Source organism: Parasteatoda tepidariorum, chromosome 3 (assembly GCF_043381705.1).
Source record: "Parasteatoda tepidariorum isolate YZ-2023 chromosome 3, CAS_Ptep_4.0, whole genome shotgun sequence".
Classification (NCBI taxonomy): Eukaryota; Metazoa; Arthropoda; class Arachnida; order Araneae; family Theridiidae; genus Parasteatoda; species Parasteatoda tepidariorum.
This window is the reverse complement of record NC_092206.1, coordinates 36,843,570-36,865,088: the sequence shown is the minus strand read 5'-3', so window position 1 is coordinate 36,865,088 and position 21,519 is coordinate 36,843,570. Positions and strand designations below refer to the sequence as shown.

General features: G+C 30.7%; 1 protein-coding gene across 2 annotated transcripts in view; it reads right to left on the bottom strand.

Annotated features, from left to right (window-relative positions):
- LOC107438379 (calpain-9) overlaps positions 1-21,519 on the bottom strand; it is an 83,329-nt gene that overhangs the window by 33,493 nt on the left and 28,317 nt on the right. For both annotated transcript variants that reach the window (XM_021146964.3, XM_071178497.1), the window contains exons 2-3: positions 15,828-16,146; positions 1,393-1,462 (exon numbers count right to left, since the gene is read on the bottom strand). In XM_021146964.3, coding sequence (XP_021002623.1) covers positions 1,393-1,462; positions 15,828-16,076 — 319 coding nt within the window. In that variant the 5' untranslated portion in view covers positions 16,077-16,146. The remainder of the gene's footprint in view (positions 1-1,392; positions 1,463-15,827; positions 16,147-21,519) is intronic.

Here is a 21,519-nt window from a genome sequence, read left to right as displayed (position 1 = left end):
GTAAAATTACTCAAACATTTACACTAGGCTTGCAGTGAACCTGTTCTCACTACTCTCAGTTCATTACAAACGCCCTAAAATAAATAAAGGTAACTGAGCTGTGACTAATATACTTTTTTAATTAGCCCAAAAGTTTTCAGTCTTATCGCAATAAGCCTAAAAAATTCCTGACTTAATGGTATATACAACAGGCTTTTTCTCAAAGAGCCAAAGATATATGCATGTTTACCACTACAAGCACATGGCACCACACTTATGACTCATTTAAAGCANAATACGATCTGCAATTGTCAGAATTCTTTTAAAACTCAATTTAATAAATTATATTTAAAAAAAAACAAAGAATAAAATGGATACTTATTATATAATTTATAATAAAATTAGAACATTTTGTTGCTAATCAACAAAATATTCAATTGAAACAATCTGGTTATATGCTTCTAGTTTATGTAGACTATTTCTCAAATATTAAACTAAATCTAATAAATATAAAGTACTATACTACTTACATTAATTATTAAATAAAATATTTATGGCGTAAGGAAATTGGAAAATCGGGCTCTTTGTACTTGTCTCAGGTGTTTAGCAGTACGTCAGGCTGATTGAACATATCTTTAGCATTGTCTAGATATCCTGATATTTTTCAGGCCAATTACAATCCACCCAGTTGCCCTTAGGCTTATCATAAAATGCTCGTAAAATTACTCAAACATTTACACTAGGCTTGCAGTGAGCCTGTTCTCACTACTCTCAGTTCATTACAAACGCCCTGAAATAAATAAAGGTAACTGAGCTGTGACTAATATATTTTTTAATTAGCCCAAAAGTTTTTAGTCCTATTGCAATAAGCCTAAAAAATTCCTGACTTATGGTATATACAACAGGCTTTTCCAGTTCACCTGACGCATTACAAAATGAAGGTGGCGCTTCTCAAAGAACCAAAGATATATGCATGTTTACCACTACAAGCACATGGCACCACACTTATGACTCATTTAAAGCATTCATCGATATCAAATACTACATGGATATATGTATACCTGTCAACTTTTATGCATTTGGCGTAAAATTTTATTTTTATATTTAAAGTGGTAGTAAATATATACTATTTTTTCTTTAGTAAACTTAATTTTCAAACGATTTTGATCACCACTATTCCCAAGAAAACTAAGTATTTATAGTAATATGCGTTACTATCATAGTTGTCAGCTTAAGCTTTTTCAAATACAACAAATTTGTTTGATTAAAATTGAAATTTCATTCCCATTTTAATACCAATTGGGAAAATCATATTGGAAGGGATTAAAAGTTGGCAGGTATGTATATGTTATCGATATATGCATGTATATATGTACATAATGTATATATATTAGAAAAATAAATTTTATCTACCTAATTCTCCTTGCTCGATGTCGAAACGAGAGGTGTTTTCGGATATAAAACGAGGACGAGCGCATATTTCCTAAAAAGAAAAAAAAACTGTTGTAATATAACAATAATTAGGAAAAAGAAAAGAATAATCGACGATGATTAAACAGAAAAAAGCAATAATATAATTAGAAAGCAATAATTAATCAATTTACATAAATAGTTAACTTTCAATTTACATAAATAGTTAACTTTCAATTTACATAAATAGCTAACAATTTACGTAAATAGTTAGTAAGGAAACTATTAAAGTCATTCAAATCGATCACAACAATCTTTCATATGGAAGACATAGAAAAGATTGTTCCTATTTCTACAAGGAATTAAACATTTAATATTTCGTAGAAAAGAAATAATTCATGAAAAGTCAGCACACTAGTCTGATTTACACGAGATTGGTATATCGCGGCCTACCTATCATCAAGCAAGTAGTGCTTAAGCAATAATATCGAGCTGGTATGATAAATGGTGCATTTATCATTAAATAACTGTTTTATTCCTGTTTTTTTGTCATCGTAAATTTAAACAAGCAATGCTGTTACTTTAAAACATATCGAGCAAATAATAGACAATGCGTAGTAAAAACAAAACAAATATTAAAAAAAATAGCAATATTTGCGAGTTCTTCGTTTCCATTAGTACCAAATAAAAACAACTCAAGTAATAGAACTACAAGATTCCACCGTTCATTCTCCATTTCATTTTAAATTTTTACTTTCTCGAACGATACAAATCTAATTCCCATATAACTACGCTAACTAAGAACTGATTCATAACGGCTTTTAAACAGAGCCGGTTCAAACAGTTCATTTTGTTCACATCCGGTAACTCAGCGAGACATCTCATTCTACTCACACATTCTGACATAATTTGTGGTGGTAAGCATGCAAATTACAATGCTAATGGCACTTAGTTATGCGTCTTATCGGCGGGCGGTGATTTATTTAATTTAATACGTAGGATGTAAAGGCCATAAATAAATCAGCAAGGCAATTATTCTGCTATTCACCCACGCGAAACGGACAGTGAAATTTTATTTAATCTTTACATTAAGAGGTACTTTACTGTACACCCACATCATTGTTGTCTTGAAATTCAGTAATTCGAAGTATTTCTAGAAGACTATACTTAGTAATTGCACAATGAGAATTGAATGTTTCTATAATGTTGACTTATGCTTAATGCTCATGCATAGTTATTTTGTTCCCGAGCAAATATGTAGCATGCTACGAACTTACTTATAGAGCATATGTTACTGTTAAAGTGGGAAATCCGTTATTTCATAGAATAACTATGTATTTCAAAAAATAACTATTTATTTCATAGAATAACTATGTATTTCATAGAATAACTAGACAAGCCAGTTAAAGTATATAAAATTATTGATTTCTACCATTTAACTAGGTATTCTATAGAATAACGATTACTTGATCGTTAAAGTATGAAAGTTCTTGAAACGGTTCTAGATGCTTTTAGTCAGTTTTGAACAGTTTATACCTGCTTTGCAATGACGTGTGTGTACGATTCATTCCGTTGCTTTCAGACGTAGTTAGTAATATGAGCATTACGAGCAAAAAAAAAATTATATCATCTGCTTTTCCTAATTTTTTATCAGTTAATCCGCCGCAATAGGTATTAAGTGTATTTTTCGAGACATTTTAGCTATTTATGGTCAATTAATTTATAAAATAGCTTTGAAATTGTTTATTTTAACGTTCTGCAGTTAGTTATTTCATAGAATTACTAGGTAAAGTACGAAATTTTTAATCTATACTTTAACTGACTTGTCTAGTTATTTTATAAAATTCCTAGTTATTTTAAGAAATAATTGAATAAAACACTTTAACGGTAACATATATATACACCAGATTATTATTAGGGAATATTTATTATATTTATTATTAGTCGCTTCCGTCAATCAGCTGGATTTAATGAAATATCAAAGTTTATGACATATCAAAGATCATTGTGATTATTTGAATGAAATGTCAAATCAATTGTAATTTATTTGATTAAAAATAAAAGCAAATTTGAAAAAAAAAATGGAGGATTATCACAATAATGTAATTGAGTAAATGAAATATATAACAATGTTGTTATTAATTGAATGAATTATCATAACAATATCGTAAGAGATTGAATGTAATATCATAACCTTGTGTTAGGTAAAATATTACAATAATGTAATTGATTAAAGGGAATATCATAACTATATTGTGATTTATTTCATGAAATATCATAACAATATCGTATTAGGTTTGAAGAATCATAACTTTTTTGTGATTGAGTAAATAAAATATCATAATAATATAATTTATTAAATGGAATATCATAACAATATTGTAATTGATTTAATGAAACATGATGATTAAACAACAAATTTATTAAATTAAGCTATTTGAACAATACTGTAATTTATTAGATAAAATATAGTAACATTTTTATAGTTAATTTGATGAAATCTCAGAACAGAATTGTAATAAATTAAATGAAATATCAAAACAGTATTGCAATATACTGAATGCAACAGCCATATCATGCATTATGATCATAAGTATCATGATAATAACATAACAGTCATTTCAGTTTGAGATGTAGACCATTTTTCCAGTTTGAATTAACCCTACCACCACTTTAAAAAAAATTATCCCCAATTGATGACAAAATATTCGATAAAAATAAAACTTTATCCTCTTACCCTTAAACAGAAATCTGAATTTTTAGAAGAAAATGTGTTCTTAAGCTGATTAATTGATTCCTATGTCTCCAATTTAGGAAATAAATCATATTTACCGGAATAATTTACAAAATAAATAAATAAAAATATGAAGAAAAAAACTATATGGCTAAATGTTGTTAATTTGGGTAATACTTTCTATAAAAATGAAGGTCGCTGTGCTTGAAATTTACTTTAGAATAAATGCCTTTAAATACATTATAGTACTTTTACAATGAGCAAACTAAAATAGAATTATAAAACGTTTTTAATGTCGATAAGATTAAAATTATATTTTAAAATACATATTAACACGCTTTTTCACTTTTTTCAATATTTTAAAAACAAACAATATTATAAAATATTGAAACTATCTTTAAATTTTGCAGGGGGAAAAAACGGTCGACTACTTCACATTGCTTAATTCCAGAGGTTCTCACTTCTCTTTGCAAAATTACCCCCAGTACTCTGTGGTGGTAAAGTAGAACATGTTTAAAATTTAAAAAGTTTTTGCTGCACTATATTTTAAATTTTGAAATTAAAAAATAACTTAGTTAACTTCTTGTCAGCTAGACGGTGTAAAAATCCTTTCGCAAACATACATTTATGCGAAACACAATTCACCACATAAGGCGCTACTAAACAAAATACGCAGCAAGATATTCAGTTGCACCTAGTTAAAATTCAGTCAGATATACAGTCGAACCTCGCTAACTCGAACCTCGATTTCACGAATTTTTCGATATCTCGAAAAAAAAAAAAACTCCCTTCAAATTTCATATACACTCAATGTTAAAAAAACCTTGATTACTCGATTTTTTTTTTCTAATCCCTCGATAACTTGAATTTTTTTTCCATAAATAGTGTAGATTTTTTTCAGAAAATAAAAAAAATATTCCAAAAAAATTTTTAAGAACCGAAAACTAATTCTCATAATCGTAACCAATTCTCAAACAAGCACTTTCTGCTGTATACTATAAGGAGATAATATACTATAACACTATAACACTATATGATATAAACACTATAAGGAGATTTATTATCAGAGGAGATATTTAAAGCTATAGTCCACCTAGAAAGTGTTATAGACAAACTTTCTTACACATCTCTAAAGCAAACAATTGAATCTTTTTAAGTGTAAAAAGTGTTTTTAGAATAAATATGGAAAAATAAGGTATGTAAAGAGCATTTTTCTTTATTCTAACATCGATAACATGCGATTTTCGATAATTCGAATTTTCGATATCTCGAATTTTTTCTCCTCTCCCTTCAAGTTCGAGATATCGAGGTTTGACTGTATAACGTAATTGTACAAATCATAACATTCAAATACTTCTTATTAAATTTCTCTGTCACAAAACCAAGTAGAAACGTATAAAAATGTAACAATGTAAACTTCATAAAATCTTAAATTGTGGATATGAAGTAGATCCCCTGTATTTATTTCCACACGTTTTTACTATCATTATTATTTTATAACCAAAGTTAAACAGCTGACCCAATTTTCGGTTTACAATTACTAATATTCAACTCCATAGCCTTGTAATTTTGAACCCAATCCAGAAGACGAAACTCCTGTATCAATTATTAGGAGAAATTTGCCTTTGAGGCGGACTTTTTGATAGAACTAACCTGCATTTGCGTTACATGTAGGTGAAAACCAGTAAAACCACCCACAGTTAGCCTGAGGGCAAGGGTATCCTAGCCCATGATCCGTCTACTACTGAGGATATTTTACGTCAGCACTGTGGTCGGTGCGGAATTCGTATCAACCAGTCATCGCTGGGANTAATCGTAAACAATTCTCAAACAAGCACTTTCTGCTGTAGACACTATAAGGAGATTTATTGAGAGACAGCTGAATGTGTCGGAGGAGACATTTAAAGCTATAGTCCACTTAGAAAGCGTTATAGACAAACTTTCTTACACATCTCTAAAGCAAACAATTGAATCTTTTTAAGTGTAAAAAGTGTTTTTAGAATAAATATAGAATAAATAAGGTATGTAAAGAGCATTTTTTTTTATTCTAACATCGATAACATGCGATTTTCGATAATTCAAATTTTCGATATCTCGAATTTTTTCTCCTCTCCCTTCAAGTTCGAGATATCGAGGTTTGACTGTATAACGTAATTGTGCAAATCATAACATTCAAATACTTCTTATTAAATTTCTCTGTCACAAAACCAAGTAAAAACGTATAAAAATTTAACAATGTAAACTTCATAAAATCTTAAATTGTGGATATGAAGTAGATCACCTGAATTTATTTCCACACGTTTTTATTATCATTATTATTTTATAACCATAGTTAAACAGCTGACTCAATTTTCGGTTTACGATTACTAATATTCAACTTCGTAGCCTTGTAATTTTGAACCCAATTCAGAAGACGAAACTCCTGTATCAATTATTAGGAGAAATTTGCCTCTGATGCGGACTTTTTGATGGAACTAACCTGCATTTGCGTTACATGTAGGTGAAAACCACTAAAACCACCCACAGTTAGCCTGAGGGCAAGGGTACTCTAGCCCTTGATCCGTCTACTACTGAGGATATTTTACGTCAGTAGTGTTCGGTGCGGAATTCGTATCAACCAGTCATCGTTGGGATTCGAACCCGGTTCACCTCTTTGGAAGACGAGCGCTCTATCACCTAAGCCACCGCGGCTCTATTACTATTACTATTATTTCTCATGCGTGTTTTTCCTCAGCGAACGACATACAACTCAAAAATATTTAAACGGTGAAACTTATTGTCATGCAGGCTTAAATGACAAAAGTACACTGTAAAAAATTCCAGATCAAATACCGGAATAAAGTAATGACAATTTGGGTGCATTGCCCGTAAATAACATTTTACCGTAAAATTCATTTTTACCATAAAGTATTATACCGTAATTGTTTCAGTAATATTTTTTTAATTGAAGTGATTCAGTGGTTTTACGGTAATAATTTTTGTAAAAATTACGCTATATCAGATTTTTTGTTCCGTAACGTGTTCCAGTAAAAATACGACTTTATGGTATAAAATACCAGTACTCTGAGTTCCAGTGCATTTTACCGTAATTTGATCCCAAATTTTTTATAGTGTGCTTTGTATGGAGTCAATCCTCCTTAACATACAATTCAGAATTAAAAAAGAAAAAAAAAGCTTCATTGCTGGGAAATATATTCTTTTTTTGAAATTTAGTGCTCCAGGTTGAAATTCCAATTTCAAAGGTGCTGGAAAAGGTGGTAGAAAACGCTTGAGAATCTTTACTTACTGAATAAAAAAAAGGTTACATTTGTTTATTTTCATAATTTATTGCATTTGAATTGGTTATAAGAATTTTTCTTTAAAAAAATAAAAATGGAGTGTTGCAACAATCGAAATAAAATATGAAAGAAACTGTTGACCATAACAAATTAAAACAAATAGACCCAATTTTATTCTTCCTTATTTTAATTTTTAACAATGCATTTTTTAAAAACATATCCTCAAAAGTTAATAAGTTATTTTTAAACGAAATATTCACTTGTTAATGTAAACTTAAATATATTTCTACATTTAATCAAAACTAAGCATACATTCGAGTTATGAGAACTTTGTTTTTAAAAGGCATTTTATTTCTTTTAATTCAATCTTTAGAATCAAAACCGCAAAAGGTTAGTCCTTTCTATTTCTACCTTTTGTCTTTTTTTAATGGCTAAGGCTTATAAATGAAATTTTTATTGTTACATAACTCATCTTTCACCTTTAAAAACTAAATTTTAATGATTTATAGATTTTGTCTGATAGATCTTATCTCAATTATGCAAATGTAACTAGTGTCCAAAATTTAAGGAAACACATTTACAAGAAATAGTGAACCAAAACAAGTAGAATTTTAAACAACGTACATATGGTAAGAACGAGATAACAAAAAGGGCTGGATTCTAGACATTACAGCATGATATTGACTATCATGCTGTAATGTTATATATAATGCTGTATATGCTAAAGCAAAATAGCAAATATGTCGAAGGTATAATATGGAGTTTAACTCTCTATTCTTCTTTCCTTTTTTCGCTAACTATTACTAACGTCCACTTTTTACTTTCATTTTTGCACGCAACAGCAAAATCTTCAAATTCTTCACAATTTATACTTATTTCACATTACTTTACTCATTAGAATTTTCTTTATAATGTCACTGTTTACATTTTAAAAATTAAGAATTTCGGTACAAGTGCATTTACTGGTAGAGTTAGTTTTCAGATATATATCTTAGCTATTTGTCTTCCGGAGAAAGAGTGAGGTTTGGCTGTGTCATTGAAGCAACAACTTTGTCTACATATTTCGTGCCTCTTAAAAAGTTTGGAATTTGCTTCTTAAAGCACCTCTAATAAACAATACACTTAATTAATTCTATTATTAATCCTACTATGCACCTAATTACTCCTACTATTTAAAATAAATAATATTGGATATTATTTAGGGCGAATTGAATGCTATTTTTAAAGGTTTTTTTATTTATTTATTTTTTAATGGCGGGCACTTGGGGGTTGTCCCATTGGCCACAGAATATTGAAATTGTCAACCGCAATAAGAAGATTTAATTCTCTGTCCCCCGAACCCACTTCAATGCTAATAATGTAAAGCTTAAAAATCTGAACTAAATTTTTCTGAAAACAAGTTAAGTTTCGATCAATGACAATGATAATCGANTAAACAAAATATTCACTTGTTAATGTAAACTTAAATATATTTCTACATTTAATCAAAACTAAGCATACATTCGAGTTATGAGAACTTTGTTTTTAAAAGGCATTTTATTTCTTTTAATTCCTTCTTTAGAATCAAAACCGCAAAAGGTTAGTCCTTTTTATTTCTACATTTGTCTTTTTTTAATGGCTAAGGCCTATAAATGAAATTTTTATTGTTGCATAACTCATCTTTCATCTTTAAAAACTTAATTTTAATGATTTATAGATTTTGTCTGATACATCTTATCTTAATTATGCAATTGTAACTAGCGTCCAAAATTTAAGGAAACACATTTACAAGAAATAGTGAACCAAAATTTTTAATTAATAATTTAATAATTTTTAACAATGCACTTTTTAAAAACTTCATATCCTCAAAAGATAATAAGTTATTTTTAAACAAAATATTCACTTGTTAATGTAAACTTAAATATATTTCTACATTTAATCAAAACTAATCATACATTCGAGTTATGAGAACTTTGTTTTTAAAAGGCATTTTAGTTCTTTTAATTCAATCTTTAGAATCAAAACCGCAAAAGGTTAGTCCTTTCTATTTCTACATTTGTCTTTTTTTAATGGCTAAAGCTTATAAATGAAATTTTTATTGTTGCATAACTCATCTTTCACCTTTAAAAACTTAATTTTAATGATTTATAGATTTTGTCTGATACATCTTATCTTAATTATGCAATAGTAACTAGAGTCCAAAATTTAAGGAAACACATTTACAAGAAATAGTGAACCAAAACAAGTGGAATTTTAAACAACTACGTATGGTAAGAACGAGATTACAAAAACGGCTGGATTCTAGACATTACAGCATGATAGTCAAAAATGCTAAAGCAAAATGGCAAATATGTCGAAGGTATAATATGGAGTTTAACTCTCTATTCTCCTTTCCTTCTTTCGCTAACTATTACTATCGTCCACTTTTTACTTTCATTTTTGTACGCAACAACAAAATAGTCAAATTCTTCACAATTTATACTTATTTCACATTACTTTACTCATTAGAAATTTTTTTATAATGACACTGTTTACATTTTTAAAATTAAGAATTTCGGTACTAGTGCATTTAATGGTAGAGTTAGTTTTCAGATATTTATCTTAACTATTTGTCTTCCGGAAAAAGAGTGAGGTTTGGCTGTCTCATTAAAGCAACAACTTCGTCTACATATTTCGTGCCTCTCAAAATTTGCTTCTTAAAGCATCTCTAATAAACAATACACTTAATTAATTCTATTATTAATCCTACTATGCATCTAATTACTCCTACTATTTAAAATGAATAATATTGAATATCATTTAGGGCTAATTGAATGCTATTTTTCAAGTTTTTTTTTTTTTAATGGTGGGCATTTGGGGGTTGTCCCATTGGCCACAGAATATTGAAATTGTCAACCGCAATAAGAAGATTTAATTCTCTGTCCCCCGAACTCACTTCAATGCTAATAATGTAAAGCTTAAACATCTGAACTAAATTTTTCTGAAAACAAGTTAAGTTTATATCAATGACAATGATAATCGGAAGAAGCAAAAAAACAGCGTAACTATATATATGTTTTATAGTTTTGATTTTATAAAAACTTTTATTTTGAACAAAATGCCTAGTTTTAGATTTTTTGCTTTACGAATAGGTGCCAGAAAATTCCAATGCCAAAAATTATGAAGAAGAACTATTTGAAGAAATGTCACGAGTGTTCGAAATTCTCAGACATCATGTGCCTATTAGTGCTGAAAGTACTCCCTCGTCAACAAAAAGCGCGACTGCAATTATTCAAGCAGAAACTGAACATAAAACTGGAGCGAATTATCATAATCCCAAACAATTTGGTTTCGATAGCAGAAGTGAGCATCTTCCAATGCACGAAGCTGTTCTAACACATACTTTTCTAAAAAATGTCAAACCATCTCGTAGAACAGATTCACAGAAAAAACATGATTTAAAGTATCATTCGGAAGTGATAAGACCATTGCAACAAGTTTCAAAGAAACTTAAAATGACTGAAGGGAAGATTTCATCAAAGAAAAGAGAATCTCTAAGATTAATTAATTCAGTTGTGAACGGTAAGCAGTTTCAGAAAGTTGACGGAAGACAAAGTCGACAATGGCGTTCAAATGTGAAAGCAAACATTTCCAAGCAAATAAAAGTTAATACACCTCATGAACGAAAAATGTTTAATCAAATGCCTAATGAGTTCGTTAACAATACGTTTGACACGTTTATAATGCACCCAATAATGTCTACTGCAAGTACAACAGCTGTTATTATTGAAACGACAGAAACTGCTAAAGAAGAAGAACGTGAAAACACTACAAACTTGCTTTTACTAACTTCCCCTCCTGATTTTGGAAATCAAAAATTTGTTACTACAGAATTCAATAGCTCAGTAGCATCTCCTCCTGAGGAAATAAACTTTTCTGGAGAACAAGTAGAAAATATTGAATTTACGGATGGAAGTGAATTGAGTTTTGGGACAGAACAAAACCAAAGTATAAACAAAGTAGAAACCAGGGTAAAGCATAATACTTTGTCTGAGAATCACAAAGACTTAAATCAAGGAACTCAGACATGGAATGTCTACATTTGGCAAAACCCTTACTTTATTGGAGCATTATCTGGCTTAGCTGTATTGATGGTTTTGGTAATCTTAGTTCTTTGTGTTTTTTTAACGGGAAAGAAAAGTTCAACAGGTTTGAAGAAAAGCGAAAAGAAGTCCTCATCTGCAGTAAATAAGCATAAGTTACCTGCAAGATCAGAGCAGTTTTCGGATATTGATAACAGCTCCGAAAAGGGTCGGAATAAGTCATTAAATTGTGATTCCGTCCCGACGAAGAAGAAAAAATGCACTCGTAGTCACTTTGGTCTGAAAACAATAAAAGAAGAGTGCTCTCGAAGTCAAGATAGAAGAAATTCCGTGGAAGACGAAGGGTGTGGTTTCATAAATAGCAAAACTCTCAATAGAGAGCCTAACAAAAATCCTTGTGAGAGATTGAAAAGACTTCAGGAAAATGTGAAACTAAAGCAGATGAGGGAAAAAGCCCCAAGAAAAAAAGCAGAAACGAAAGGAAATCATGCACAAAGGAGAGTGAAGAGTGATGTATCGAACAATTTGTTTCATCCTGAAAAATTTCTTGAAGCTGAATCTTCCGATTCTGAAAGCGGTAAAAATCAGAATGCTTCTAAAAATTTGAGACAGCTGTTTTTTCTAGATATGCCATCAATGCATCCAAACTTGAAGCTGCATGCAAATGATTAATTAATTAGTGCATTTTTTTTAAAAAAAAACTAATTTACAACAGTTGAGACATACTACTTTGGGTTAGCAGGAAAAAAATGAACAAATATGTTGCAAATCAGACAAAAAGAAAATTATAGTAGTCTCAATTTGAAGTCATCCGATTTTCAAGTAATTTCTCAAAAAGAGTTGCAGTTGTGAGTCACAATCTTTGGCAAAATATTTGATGATAGAGTAAACACTGATATTCAAATTTCAACAAATAAAAATATTTTTTGATTAGACGTAGTGTTTGCTTTTTTTCCTAATAAATTTATCTAATACATCAATGAAAAAGTATAAAAGTTTAAAGAAAACAACTATATGTTTTAACTGCTATATGTTAAACAACTATATGTTCTGCATTTTGCATTAGGAATTCTCTCATTTAAGACGGAAATATACTATAAATTACCTTATTTGCTATTCGAATTTTAATTCTTTTAAACGATGCAAAAATTTAAATTACGTTACAATTTAATATTTTTCCGACTATTCTTAAGTAAAATTATAAAATAATAAAATCTCATATATTTCTCAATAATTTTCTCAATAATGAAAAGTGAATAATAAAATAATAAAGATAGAAAACTTAATTTGCATTATTACGATTTGCTAGTTACCCATTGGTCAAGTATTTTATTTCTTTATGCCTTTCTTTTTATTCTCTTTGTTTGGCTCGACTTATATAATCACCACTACATTTAAAGTCATGGGTTGCAAAAGTTGCATCAATTGGTGTTTGTCCTCTTCTCGTTCAATGGGCAGGTTTGTTTTTTTTAGTTCCAACTGATGTACGGTACTTAATACATCACAAAATTCTATTTCTCCTCCAATATTCCTATTTAAATTAAAATCGCTCACAAGACAGTAATTATGAATAATTTTAATCTTAAAACGAACATAAAAATGCTTTAAATTAATAATATGTAAAAAAAAGATAAAAATGCACGCAGGGGAAAATAAAATAAAGATATTCTATCTAGAAAGCAATCAACTCCAAAAAGAGTAAAAATTATCTCCATTTTTCATTTGATCTTGTTGTGCTGATTTTTTAATAATGCTTCTACTAGCCTGACTTTTTATGACTCTCACAACTCATATTATTTGTGATTCTGGTGTTTATAAGTTGATGTAATCGAAAAGTATGAGGACATGAAAAATCTCACCCATTTTCTCAATGGGTAATACGTGTTAAATTTTTTATTTTTTTATAGAATTAACTTTGGAGAAAAACAGTCTATAATCGTGTGAAAAAAATTTATATTCGCTTAAGAAATTTTCCAGATATGGCGAAATACGAAAAAAATAAAATTAACATTAAGGAGTTCATACTTTCAACTCCTCTCCTCACCGAGCTATTTCTCATATTGCGGCTCCCACTCATATTTTCAGGTTCAGGAACTCACATCCGTCCAAAAAAGGTATATTAATTCAAAATAAGTACGATTTTTTTTTTGCGTTTGATTTTGAAGCTTAGAATATTGTCTGCAATAATTAATTGCCATTATAAGCTCTCAAAGCACTCACATTGAGTCCTAGTACGCAAAAATCTCATCTTTAAATCCAAAGTTATTCAGGGTGTTCTTTTCTTTCAGCATTATGCATACACTTAGCTATTGAATATAACACGTATGATTTCGTATTCAAGAGTCAATCAGTGAACAATCGCTGCAGGACATCAAACCAACCCTAACTAATTTCAAGGACGTGGTCCGACAAAAGACTGTAATTTATCCAATATATTTAATGACAAAATGATATCCATAGAGTACCAGATAGAAGAGACTGATAATCATACCGGATGCTGAAAAATTTTACCAACTATTTCTGTTCCAGTGAACTATATCCGGTAAATTGAGCTTCTTGTTTTTAAGGATAATTATGTAGTTATTCTTTATGGCAGGCGGTGAAGAAAAAGAGAATGATCAACCTATGTAATATTACTTGAGACAGAGATAAACTACGTGATTATATTTAAAATGCATGCCTTCGTTTGCGTTCTAATCTAGTTCAATAAGCTTTATCGATACACATTTTTAGATTATTATTTAATTATGTTGAACAATATCAGACAGTTTTATTACAATAATTATTTGATTTTTTTTTACAATAAAATTAGGAATTATTATGTAATCAAATGAAAAACATTGAAAAAAAATTGTCTATTCCCTGACGCATATTTGAAATGACTGATTCTTCCAGATATTAAATGTTCAAGAAATTTTGTCTTCTTTGATTTAAAATGTTTTTCTATTAAAATTTGAAATTATTTTAAATCAAATATCTTATCAATTATAGTAGCATTACTTGAAAAATAAGCATGAAAAAAATATTTTTTTCCCTTCTTTGTTAATAGTCTGTGCATGTTATTTACTCTTCATTTACAAAATTGAATTACTTAATTAAATTAGAAATATTCATTTTTTTTGCTATTAAAAGTCTTTTTAAAAGCATGACTTATTATACTTTAGATTATGAAAACAATGTTATTTTTAGAAAAAATCACGTTAACAAAATCTTAATTTAAATTCATAATTTAGAATCGTTGATGACATGAAATATATATTTACGTTCATATTATTTGTATTAAGAATTATTTAATGTTTTCTTTAGAAATTTTTTTATCGGTGTACGTTTATTTTTATGCAGTAATCATTATCGATATCCCCCTCCATATCAGTATCAAAAAATAAGTGCCCTTTAAACACTGAGGAAGATCCTTTTTATAAAACCATAACAAGAGTATGTCCTTTTATATACATTTATTCGTGCTTTATACACGTTATTTTGCTTTATTTATTGTCTAAAGGTTAGTTTATATGGTCCAAGTTCTTGAATCTGAGGACTTGAAGGAATTTTTCTGTCCGGAAAATTGGGTGATTCGTTGACACTATTCAAGCTCATGAATGTCACTGATTGGTCATACGAAAAACCTGTGTATGTGCATTGTTCATATTCAAGATTTAAAAAAAATCTTAGTTACATGAAGGAAAAATTACAAAATAAGATCAAATAAAATCATAATAACGTAAATGGATTAACCGATTACTTTATTTATACCAGAAAATATGAAAACGAAACAAAATGAAATGATGGATGACGTCATGAAACTTTAAAAACTAATTGGTTAACACTTTGACTACGAATTTTAAAAAATGATTTTTGTCCCGTTCATTATTCAGAGGGACAAAATAGGTCACAAATAAGGCAAATTTAGTATTTGGGATTTTTCTGACAAGTGGTTATCAATTTAGAGGCTGGGACATATATGTCCCGGCCGTACTTAATGGTGGGATACATATATCCATTAGTAATTTTTAAACATTTGTTGGGACAAATGAGCCCTGTTAGTAGTCAAAGGGTTAAGGGAAGAAAAACTTAAATGCAAAATCGATCATGTTCTACTATTAGCCAAGGGCTTTGGTGATCTTTTACAAACAAACAAACCTAACAAGCAAAGTTTCCATCAATATCAATAGGTCTTCGTCCTAGAACTAGGACTGTATAAACAGGCCTTAAGCATGGCTTCTAAACTTGATTAGATTTGGCAATAACTATTACGATTTCAGCTGATTTGCAATGACTATTTCTGTGGTAATTAAAGTTTACTAAATTTTAAATGAACTTTACCCTATATACATAAATACAATGAATAAAAAACGTCAAACTTACGAAGGGTCGCATCCATGTTATGGAGGCTTGTGATCTGTGCTTGTTGGTGGGGATTTTGGCAGCATTTAAATTAAAATCTGGATCCTCAAATAGTATCCCTCTCTCCCTGCAAAGTCTTTTCAAGTAATGGAAACCAAGAGGTGTGGGAGGTTCACCGCTACTGTAATTACTCGGGATACTACGATGAAGCCTCCCATTCGGCACTTCAGACACATGGTCATCCGGAGGATCGACCACAGATTGACCCATCAGTTGTCATGGAAGTCACCAATGCCAGCACATCTCTATGAATGTTATTTCATATCGATAAAAAAATTACCTGAAAATAAATAATTGAGATTTTAGAATACATAAGGTATGGTTGATAAGGAAAATGACTTACAAAATTGTAATAATATTGCTTCACAACATGTCTCTCATGGGCTGCAATAGTGGCACAATTAAAGAAAAACACGCGTTTTGGACTAAGAACAGGTGTAAATATGAAAAAAATCAATTTGAAGGTAATCTTTGCTTAAGCAAACTAAAGCATTTCTTATGCATTTTGCTTAGCAATGAAAACTTTAAACCCACTTATCTCAGAACTTGATTTTTTGAGTTGTGCCACTATTGCAGTCCATGAGCGATATTGAAAAATTGACATCTCCAATTGCAGATTATAACATCCTTATAACCCTATAGCTATTTTTAGTATCATATGTATCAGCAAATATTGTTTTTATGCAATCGAAATAATAATGTGTCCAAAAAAAATAATTAGGACTTTGCTGAAAAATAAATAGTGACACTTCTTTACGCAACAAAACATCTCAATTATAAACATAAAAAATATTCATTAAAAAAGGGGGGAAATAACTTGACAGAACCCGAAAGGGAAATAAATTTCATATCTTGTAATTTTGCTGCAGATTATGCAGCATTGGAGTCAATTTTCAAATCCTGAAAAATCAGTCCCCAAACGCTTTTCATTTTCACAAAACTGTGGCTTTTCCCCATATTGACATTTTGCGCCATTTTGTGAATAAGCATATACAGCTCGGGCTCCTTAGATAGGCTAAACTTGACATAATAGTCATGAGTAACTGTTGTGAACTCGCAACAGTTGTGAAAATAGCATATTATTCACAAAAATTCACCTTCGAAAAACTGCCTTAAAAGGCAACCACTTACATTTTATCTAATAACTGTTATTATGAAAGTTGTCGAGCCACTTAAGTTCTTGTACTAATGCTTGAACACACGCTATAATTTTTAATTGCAAATTATTTTTCGTAGTAAATGCCTCAAAAATTGTTCATATGCTTATGGGAAAGTACACCAACTTTCCTTACCAACCAACTAGAATTACTTCAAAGTTCGTTTATAAATAGCATCCATTTTCTTCAATGAGGTAAAAGTGAACCATCAAGTACACGCGATTACCTGTCGGCTGAAGAGAAAGGCAGAAACGAGTCTACAGACAAACAAATACACACACGTGAAGAAGAAAAAAAAAATAATTATAAAGAAGAAACAATAATGAATGTTAAGGTCAGCAGAGCGCCTGAAGTCAGCGTCGAGTGCATAACACCGTTACAATGAAATACGTTTTGATGGAGGAAGAATGCGGAAGTTTTGATTCTTCATTGGACACTGAGTTGCCAATGAAGGTTTAGTATTAGGTCTGTTGAACCCAGGCATTGAAATTTAATTTACAGAGAATGATGAGCGGAATTGAAAATGGGAGTTTTTTAACTGTAACTTGATGTCATTAAAAGAGTATCAGGAGGATTATATTAACCTTATTCGTGAGATCTTTTTGACCGAGAGAGCGACCACGAATAAGAGACCATTCTCATTAATAAGAAATAAAACTACTGAATAAACATTTTCTAATCAACAGGTATAAATAGGAACAATAGAACTGATTGAAAATGAAGTAGGAAGATGTTTTTTCATTATCTTCTAATTCATTTTTTAGTTCAATAAATTGAAACTTTCGTCACGAAAAGATTTTGCCTACTACTCCAAATGAATGTGAAAACAATGTTATTTTTAGANCTTTGTGCTAGAACATTGTGTTCATTGGCGAGCGAGCGCAGCGAGCCATGGCTCACGGCGTGAACCACATAGGATTGCGTAGCAATTCTCGGGGGTTGGCGAGCGTTAGCGAGCAGGGGGCGGAGCCTCCTAGTTCTATAATATTTTCTTTTGAGAAGTTGTTTTATTTTTTAAAGTATATGTTAGCTTTTCAAGTTACAATATTATTAAAGGTTGGTCAAATTTACAAGTAAACAAACATATTATACTAACAAATAAATACTTGTTATGCATTTCATCAACACAATATGATGTAATATTTATTGAAAGTAATTTTTATTTAAGTATGATTTCAAGTAGTTCTTGCACAATGAAGAAAAAAGATTTGTTATTAATATTGTGATTTAGTGTACATTGTAAAAAATTACGGATCAAATTATGGTAAAAAGCCGACCTAGTGGCCGAGTGGTTAGCGTGTCTGACTGCGGAACCGCTGGTCACGGGTTCGAATCCATGCTCAGGGCATGGATGTTTCTTTCTCTCTGTGCTCTTCGTCCGTTCTCCTTTGTGTGTGATTGTGTGAATGTGACCCGCCCTATAAACGGGTTTGTGGTTGTGTGACGTGGGCAACGCTGTTCCACCGCTGTGGCTTCGTCACAGTTGCCCACTGGGTAACGAGAAGAGAGTAGCAGTTCTGGCATTCCTGTGGCCAATGGGACAACCCCCACGTGTGTTGTACAGTGCCCCATGTGTGTTGTACAGTGCCCCATGTGTGCATTGTACAGTGCACGAAAAAAAATGAACCATCCTAAATAACATTTGATCTAATGATCGGATCTTCACGTTTTATGACTCATTCTTAATGGTTTGAGGTAATATAAATACAGGGTGATTCTAAAAAGATGGGCAAAATTTTAGGAAGTGGTAGTACGCACCCAAGCAAACAATTTTTATCAAAGAATGCATGGTCGAATGCAAAACGCAAAACCGCTAGAGGGCGTCAAAGTTCATGTTCTTATATGAGGCAAAAACACAGAAAAAACGATGAAGTTAAGTTATAAAAGCAAATTTAACGACATGTGATTACAATAAGTGTTCAAAACAGTGGCCGGCAGCGGCTATGCGCGCAGTACAACGGCGAAGAAAAGATAGACTAACATTCTGAAACACACCTTTCCCTGCAGCGGCCAAAAGCTCTGCGACAAGTTCTTCTGCAGATTCAATGGGAGTCTACTACATATGAGCCTCCAGCTGTCCCCACAAAAAGAAATCCAGACATGAAAGATCTGGCGAGCATGGTAGCCAAGCTATAGGATCACCTCGATCAATCCATTGGTTTGGAAAGGTTACGTCCAGATAGTTTCGCACTTCTCGTACGTAATGAGCTGGTGCTGCGTTCTGAGGGAACTAAATGCATCGTTTGCATCAAACAACTTTCCAAATGCGCCAACACCTTTGCATTTTGTTTTCGACCATGCATTCTTTGATAAAAATTGTTTGCTTGGGTGTGTACTATCACTTCCTAAAATTTTGCCCATCTTTTTAGAATCACCCTGTATATAACTACTTTAAAAGGCTATTTCTCCGGAATTGTTCAACTCAAATTTTGTATTTGGCAATGAAAAATTACATACTTGAAAATGATGTAGAAAATTATATATCTTCCAATTCAAAATTTTTAGACTATTATTAAATGAAATATTGAAAAATAATAAATATATGCAAAATTGTATTTTTTGAGGAACCTTATTTCCCAGCTTTCGGTTAACCCCTATATTTTGGGGAGTCAGAAATCCGTGATACTTCGGAAAAAGGTATGTTTACATAGAGAAAGTTCGTTTTTGTGTCTTATTTCATAACTTTAAATATCGTCTGCACTAATAAATTTGCATATTTGAGGTCCCCTTCCCCTCAAGCCATTAAGAATGAGTCCTAGAACGTGAAGATCTGATCATTAGATTCTATGCATATTTTAGTAATCTGAAAGAGTGAAACAATTTCACTATTAAGTCAATGAATTGATGAACGGCGACATTGTTAGAATTTTGCCTCCTTGAATGTCCTTCATGAAATCATAAGAACCTCCATGAATCCTCATACTCTCATCTCTGCCATTCATTATTTTCTATCTCCATCTTCATAAACGTTTACAAAATTTGAATATATTTTTCAAATGCAGTTTTGGAAAAGAACAGTTTTCATCGTAGTTAAAATGACCTACATGAATGATGCAATTACAAAAATGCCATTGATGGAGAGATATTTTTAGAAAAGAGAAATAATTAGATAATATTTTATGTTAATTTGTCTATCATGTCCTATTAGTGTCGATTAATCGAATCTATCAGTATTGTCAATCAGTCAAACCTATTACTAATGTCAGACCAATATAAGATAAAACATTAGTTTAAAAAAAGAATAAATGATACGAAAAACATAACGTAGCGTTTTTGACTAAAAGAAAAATGCAATTATTTTCGAAACAACCGCATAAGTTAAGATGTTACGTCAATCAATCATAGAACTGCTGCATTGTTAGAATTATGCATCTCTTCCATGAAATCTTATTCTCATCTCTGCCATTCATTATTTTCTATCTCCACCCGATAGGCTGCCATGTAATTCTTACGCCTGACACATGAAAGGGTGTTGAGTGAGAAAGAGCAAAAAGGCCCTTTACGGGTGACTGAATCGATAGGGCCTTTTTGAATGGACCCATCATTAATGGAAGGTCGTCTTGGCGGGTCCCGAAAGGTGTCGTCTATCTCGAAACAATAAGATGTTTCCTTCCTTGAATTTATTTGTTTATTTTTGGCGTTTTTCTTATTAAATTTTCATACCTTAAGGTCTATTTACTCTGTCCAAGTTCTTGAATCCGAGAAATTGGAGGAATTTCTCTGTCTAAGAAATTGGCTGATTCGTCGACACTATCCAAGATTTTGAATGTCACTGATTGGTCGGATGGAAAACTTGCGCATGCGCATTGTTCATATTCAACATTATAAAATAATGCTTAACTTACATAAGTTTAGAATTACTAAATAAATTCAAATAAAATCATAAAAACACAAATAAACCGTAACAGATTTATTTGGACTAAAATGCATGAAAACAGACAACAAAATAACATAATCTGATGCCTGCTTGTTGACGTCACAAAACCTAAGACGCTGATTGGTTAAGGGAGGAAAAACTTGGAAAGTAGTCTCTACTATCGTCCAAGAACTTGGATCAAGTACTCGGATGATCGTTTACACGATCCAAGCTCAAAGCAAAACAAGTTTCCATCAATATCAATCAATCTTCGTTCAGGAACTTGGATCGTCTAAACAGGGCTTTAAATTAATAAGTTTATTTGCTTATTTTTGATGGGTTTTTTAAAACAAATTTTAAGTCAAGAAACTTGGTTAAAAGACAAAAATGAGATATTTTATGAAAACAATAAGAAAATGATCTAAACGCTTTATATCAAACCATACAGATATATTTTTATATTATAATTTTTTTTTAATATGAATTAATTTGAGTAACTAAAGAATAGTGAGAAATTCAATAATAAACTAGAAATTCATTCACAAATTTGCAAGTAATACTCCTTTCGAATTGAAATTCAGCTAAAATAAAAAAATTTCACAGGGTGTTCCAAAATTACTGCCCTTAATATATGCTTTTA